The sequence below is a fragment of the Chiloscyllium plagiosum genome, unplaced genomic scaffold, assembly GCF_037043375.1.
Source record: "Chiloscyllium plagiosum isolate Xiang-an unplaced genomic scaffold, Cpla_swu_hap1 HiC_scaffold_1, whole genome shotgun sequence".
Classification (NCBI taxonomy): Eukaryota; Metazoa; Chordata; class Chondrichthyes; order Orectolobiformes; family Hemiscylliidae; genus Chiloscyllium; species Chiloscyllium plagiosum.
The window spans coordinates 94,765,559-94,771,558 of NW_028270139.1; the positions used below are offsets into that span (position 1 = coordinate 94,765,559).

At 43.9% G+C, this 6,000-nt stretch overlaps 1 protein-coding gene across 1 annotated transcript in view; it reads right to left on the reverse strand.

Annotated features, from left to right (window-relative positions):
- The window catches only part of mtrex (Mtr4 exosome RNA helicase), a 127,246-nt gene extending 122,297 nt beyond the window's left edge, over positions 1 to 4,949 (reverse strand). The window contains exon 1 of the mRNA XM_087989071.1: positions 4,845 to 4,949. Within this exon, the coding sequence (XP_087845197.1) occupies positions 4,845 to 4,948 (104 nt within the window). The 5' untranslated portion in view covers position 4,949. The remainder of the gene's footprint in view (positions 1 to 4,844) is intronic.
- Positions 4,950 to 6,000: the final 1,051 nt, after the last annotated feature.

Here is a 6,000-nt window from a genome sequence, read left to right on the forward strand (position 1 = left end):
AGCACGGTACTGGGGGCAAAGTACTGACTTGGATTGAAAATTGGTTGGCTGACAGGAAACAAAGAGTAGTGATAAACGGCTCCCTTTCGGAATAGCAGGCGGTGACCAGTGGGGTACCGCGGGGATCAGTGCTGGGACCGCAGCTTTTTAAAATATATATTAATGATATATAAGATGGTATTAATAGTAACATTAGCAAATTTGCTGATGATACAAAGCTGGGTGGCAGGGTGAAATCTGAGGAGGATGTTAGGAGATTACAGGGTGACCTGGACAGGTTAGGCGAGTAGACAGATGCATGGCAGATGCAGTTTAATGTGGATAAATGTATGGTTATCCACTTTGATGGTAAGAACAAGAAGGCAGATTACTACCTAAATGGAGTCAAGTTAGGTAAAGGGGCAGTACAAAGAGACCTGGGTGTTCTTATACACCAGTCAATTAAGGCAAGCATGCAGGTACAGCAGGTAGTGAAGATAGCTAATAGCATGCTGGCCATCATAACAAGAGGGATTGAGTATAGAAGCAAAGAGGCTCTTCTGCAGCTGTACAGGGCCCTGGTGAGACCGCACCTGGAATATTGTGTGCAGTTCTGGTCTCCAAATTTGAGGAGAGACATTCTGGCTATTGAGGGAGTGCAGCGTAGGTTCATGAGGTCAATTCCTGGAATGGCGGGACTATCTTATGTTGAAAGATTGGAGTGACTGGGCTTGTATACTCGAGTTTAGAAGACTGAGAGGGATCCGATTGAGACGTATAAGATTATTAAAGGATTGGACACTCTGGAGGCAGGAAACATGTTTCCGCTGATGAGTGAGTCCCGAACCAGAGGACACAGCTTAAAAGTACGGGGTAGGCCATTTAGGACAGAGATGAGAAGAAACTTCTTCATCCAGAGAGTGGTGGATGTGTGGAATGCTCTGCTCCAGAAGGCAATGGAGGCCCAATCTCTGGATTCATTTAAGAAAGAGTTGGATAGAGCTCTCAAGGATAGTGGAATCAAGGGTTATGAAGATAAGGCAGGAACAGGATACTGATTGAGAATGATCAGCCATGATTATAATGAATGGTGGTGCAGGCTCGAAGGGCAGAATGGCCTACTCCTGCACCTATTGTCTATAACAGTGGACAGTACAAGATAAAAGGTTTGGCCAATGAAATTCAGTATGAAAGAGGAATCTACATATGTGATCATGCCTGGCAAGATGATCAGCAGTACCAAAACTTCTTGCAGACACTCCCTGGGTGCTGCACTCAAGGTAGAAGCCAACAATGATAACACAGAGGATTTTGAGAGTATTGCAGAATAATTGGGAGATGTATAATTGAGTGGCTGATTATAAGGGCAAATCAGTTGTACTTCTCAGTCTGAGTTGCTGTGGACAACTTATGAGACCAGATATTAAACTGTCTGATATTTCTAAAGTTAAGTATGTCCTGTCCAAATCTCTGAATCTCTGTATAGGAGACATTGTGCAAGGGTCCAAATCAGACGAAATCAGTCCAGTGGAAGTTTAAATTTTCCAGGCATTTTCCTGCACATATCTTAGAGTGCTGACACAGATATCCCAATGCACATTCCATCTCCAATAATCCAGAGATCAGAAATTTGAGCCAGTACCTAATTCTAAGTTCATGTTGCATTGAGGTTTGCATAAAGATTTGGAGCTCGGGTGCTGGTTGCCAGTTATGGGAATGTGTGCCAACTTGGGAAGTTGATTTGCAGACGTTACGTCCCCTGTCCAGTTGACATATTCAGTGCTTTGGAGCCTCCGGTGAAGCGCTGCGTCTTCTGCAACTTATTCAGTTCCTTTCCTGCTGCTTCCGGTTGCCAGTTCAAGTTATTCATTGTACTGACTTGTGTATTCGGTCTAGGTCTGTGTGTTTGTTGATGGAGTCCATGAATGTGTACCAAGCCTCCAGAAATTCTCTGGCTGTCCTCTGATCGTTGTGTTGTCCCAGTCAAATTTGTGGTCCTTGTCATCTGCGTAGATAGCTACTAAGGACAGCAGGTTGTAGTGTTGAGTGGCTAGTTGGTGTTCATGGACGTGGATTGTTAGTTGTCGGCCTGATTTCCTTTACAGAGTTTCGTGCAATCTTTGCATGGAATCTTGTAAATTACGTTTTTCTTGCACATGATGGGTATAGGGTCTTATGTCTGGTCACTTGTTGTCTGAGCTTGGCTGTTGGTTTATGGGCTGTCATGAATCCGAGTGGTTGGAGAAGTCTGGCTGTCAGTTCTGAGACTTTTTTATACAAGTAAGAGTAGTTAGTGTGTTCGGTTGTGGCATGTTCCCGTTGTATTGTTTATCTGTTAGTCATCTGCGGATGAAGTTGCAGGGATATCCATTCTTGGTGAAGGCTCTATAGAGGTGTTCTTCTCTTTGTAGGTCGGGAGTGCTACAGTGTGCTGTAGCCCTTGTGAACAGGGTCATAATGCAGCTTCTCTTGTGTGTATTTGAGTGGTTGCTGTTGTAGTTCAGGACTGGACGATGTGTATGCCTTTTCTATACACTTGACAGTGCATTCACCATTCTGTGTTCTTTCTACCATCACATCCAGAAATGGGAGTTGATTGTTGGTTTCCACGATCATACGTCCCTAGTAGCTATACACACAGGGCTACAACACACTGCAGCACTCCAGACCTACCAAGAGAAGAAGAACATCTCTACATAGTCTTCACCAAGAATGGATATCCCCCCAACTTCATCCGCAGATGCCTAACAGACAAACAACTCAATGAGGACCCAATACACAGATGACAAGGACTACAAATTCGACTGAGACAACACAACAATCATAGGACAAGCTAAACAAAGGACAGCCAGAGAATTTCTAGAGGCATGGCACTCCAACACAGACTCCATCAACAAACACATAGACCTAGATCCAATATACCTGCCGCTACAATTAACAACTGGAACTGGAAACCGGAAGCAACAGGAATGGAACCAAATAAATTTCAGAAGACACAGTACTGTAGCGCTTCACAGGAGGCTCCAAAGCACTGAAGATGTCACCTAGACGGGACGAAACGTCTGCAAATTAGTGTTGCATAATTAATTCCAAGAATACTCCTGATACAATGGGGAGGTAAAAACTTCACATGGCACAGGCTTTAATAGTACAGTGCAAAATTTGCTCAGAACCTTGTTCCGACACAACTTAGTCATCTGAAACATGTGACAATCAGAGCATGACGATTATTGAATGTGAGCTTCAAAAAGAAGTAAATTAGGATTCCACATGTGGAGGTAAAGTATAAACTACTGATCGGATATAGCACTGACTCAGTACTAATGAATGATAGCAAAACGTATTTAACCTCACCTCAGAGGGCCATGCTCCTCTTCTGCTTTAAGTAGTGATAGAATTAAAGAATAGCTTCAGCCAATGGGGACATTTGGTTAGCAAACCTAAAGCAGGTCTCTTCAAAAGCCAGTTCCTGAAGAGATGTACTGCTTCTCAGTAACTTAGGATCCTTTCTGAACATTAGAATTCAATTTCTTCAGGCAGTGAAGGCAAATGGTATGTTGGCCTTCATAGTGGAGTAGGACAGAACCAGTGGTCATAGTCTAAAGGATATAGGATTAGGCTATTCAGAAGTGAGATGAGGAGACATTTCTTCATCCAGATAGTGGTGAACTAATGAAATTCTCTGCCACAGAATTCATTTCATGACAAAACACTGAATATTTTTAAGGGTTAGATATAGTTCTTAGGGCTAAAGAAAAAAAAATGGGCGGCACAGTGGTTAGCACTGCTGCCTTGCAGCGTCAGAGACCCAGGTTCAATTCCCGCCTCAGACAGTGTGGAGTTTGCATGTTCTCCCCGTGTCTGCGTAGGTTTCCTCCGGGTGCTCCGGTTTCCTTCCACAGTCCAAAAATGTGCAGGTTAGGTGAGTTGGCTATGCTAAATTGCTCATAGTGTTAGGTGAAGGGGTAAATGTAGGGGAATGGGTCTGGGTGGGTTGCGTTTCGGCAGGTCAGTGTGGACTTGTTTGGCCGAAGGGCCTGTTTCCACACTGTAAGTAATCTAATCTAACCTTCCAACATCAGATAGCACAGTTCAGATGTCAGCCACTTGGCATGTAAAATACCATTCTCCTCACGTTAATAAACCAAGAACTGTAGATTCTTAAAATTTGAAACAAAAATAGAAAGTGCAAGAGAAACTCAGGAGGTCAGGCAGCATCTGTAGAGAAAAACCAGAGTCAATGCTTCGGGATCAGTGACTCTTCATCATATGTTGCCAGATCTGAATTTCTCCAGCAATTTCTGTTGGTGTTTCTTCTCATGTTACTGTTTACAATAACTAAACATCATTGTCAGTCTCTTTCAGTGCCAACATATAGAACCTCATAACTACTCAGAAACCCTGATCCCAATTTAAGCTCATTACGCTTAGCTGAGGAATTTACTGCTCACTGTTTTTTTTAAACATCTCGCTTCCTGAAGTCTTAAATGTGCGTCCCTGTACGTTTTTTCTAATTTGTTTTATCTGAACCAGTCACAGTCTCATAGACCACTATCAAATCTTGTTGGGTCCAGTTGTAAACTCATCTTGTTGCTGAAAACCCACTTGCTTGGGATCGTTTTAGTAAATTTTCTCCGGTCTCCATCCTGAATGAATGAGTTGAAAAGGAGATTGTGTCAGCACTTCTGCCTCTCCACAGGACCCTGATTCGCACAGTGACTCTGAACCCACGTCCCCCCCGCCCTTGGTCACCCTCCCCCTCTCAGGGGCACAGCGAGGATCACGCGTTCTCCCCGGACAGGGGGAGGGGGGAGGGTCAGGGACAAATTGATTCCTCCGTTTCCGCTGGACAGTATTTTTCTCACCCAATGGTTCCCCCGCCGCCGGTGCCTCCAGACCCTGTTTTATCCTTTTTGGAGGATTCCTCCTCGAACACGCTGAACAGATCATCCCCGAACGCGTCCGCCATCTTTACCCGATGGCCCACAATACAGTGAGGCAAACGACGGTGGCCACAAACGGTCAAAATGAGCGGCACCAGAATCGCGCATTTCAAAACCCGGGCAGCCGGGATCCTTGTCTCTTCAAACACCTGATGTGGAGGAGCTGGTGTTGGACTGGGGTGGACAAAGTTAAAAATCACACAACACCAGGTGATAGTCCAACAGGTTTATCTTGAAGTACTAACGTTCAGACCACTGCCCCTTCATCAGGTAGCTGTGGAGCCGGATCATAAGACACAGAATTTACAGCAAACGGTCACAGTGCCATGCAACTGAAATGATATATTGAACAAACCTCGATTGTTGTTAAGTCTTTCCAATTTTAGAATGGGTTGCAGGTTTCGGTTCATTAAAATGTAAATCCCAGAACTTCTTTTCAGTCACATTCTGGAGATAACTTAAGGTTTTATTTTTTAAAATGACATCTCACCTCAGACAATGCATTGAAGATGTGAAGTTAGAGTCTGTCAATAACCCAATCTTCAGTCAGACCGGTTCCATTTCCAAAGTGGATTTTACAAAATATTACGTGGATTGACTGCCTGCAAACTGTTCATTTTTAGATTAGATTAGATTCCCTACAATGTGGAAACAGGCCCTTCGGCTCAACAAGTCCACACCGACCCTCCGAACAGTCACCCCACCCAGACCCATTTACCTCTGAATGATGCACCTAACACTATGGACAATTTAACATAGCCAATTCTCTTAACCTGCACATCTTTGGATTGTGGGAGGAAACCGGAACACCCGGAGGAAACCCATGCAGACACGGGGAGAATGTGCAAACTCCACACAGTCACCCAAGGCTGGAATTGAACCTGGGACCCTGGTGCTGTGAGTAAAATAGAATGTATTTAGACTGCAGGCAGTCAATCCATGTAATATTTTGTAATTTCCACTTTGGAAATGGAACCAGTCTGACTCAAGTTTGAGACACACCTGTAATGAGCTGAGCTGTCACTTTTTAAAAAATAGAATCTTAAGTTATCTTGAGAATATGACTTAAAAGAAGTTC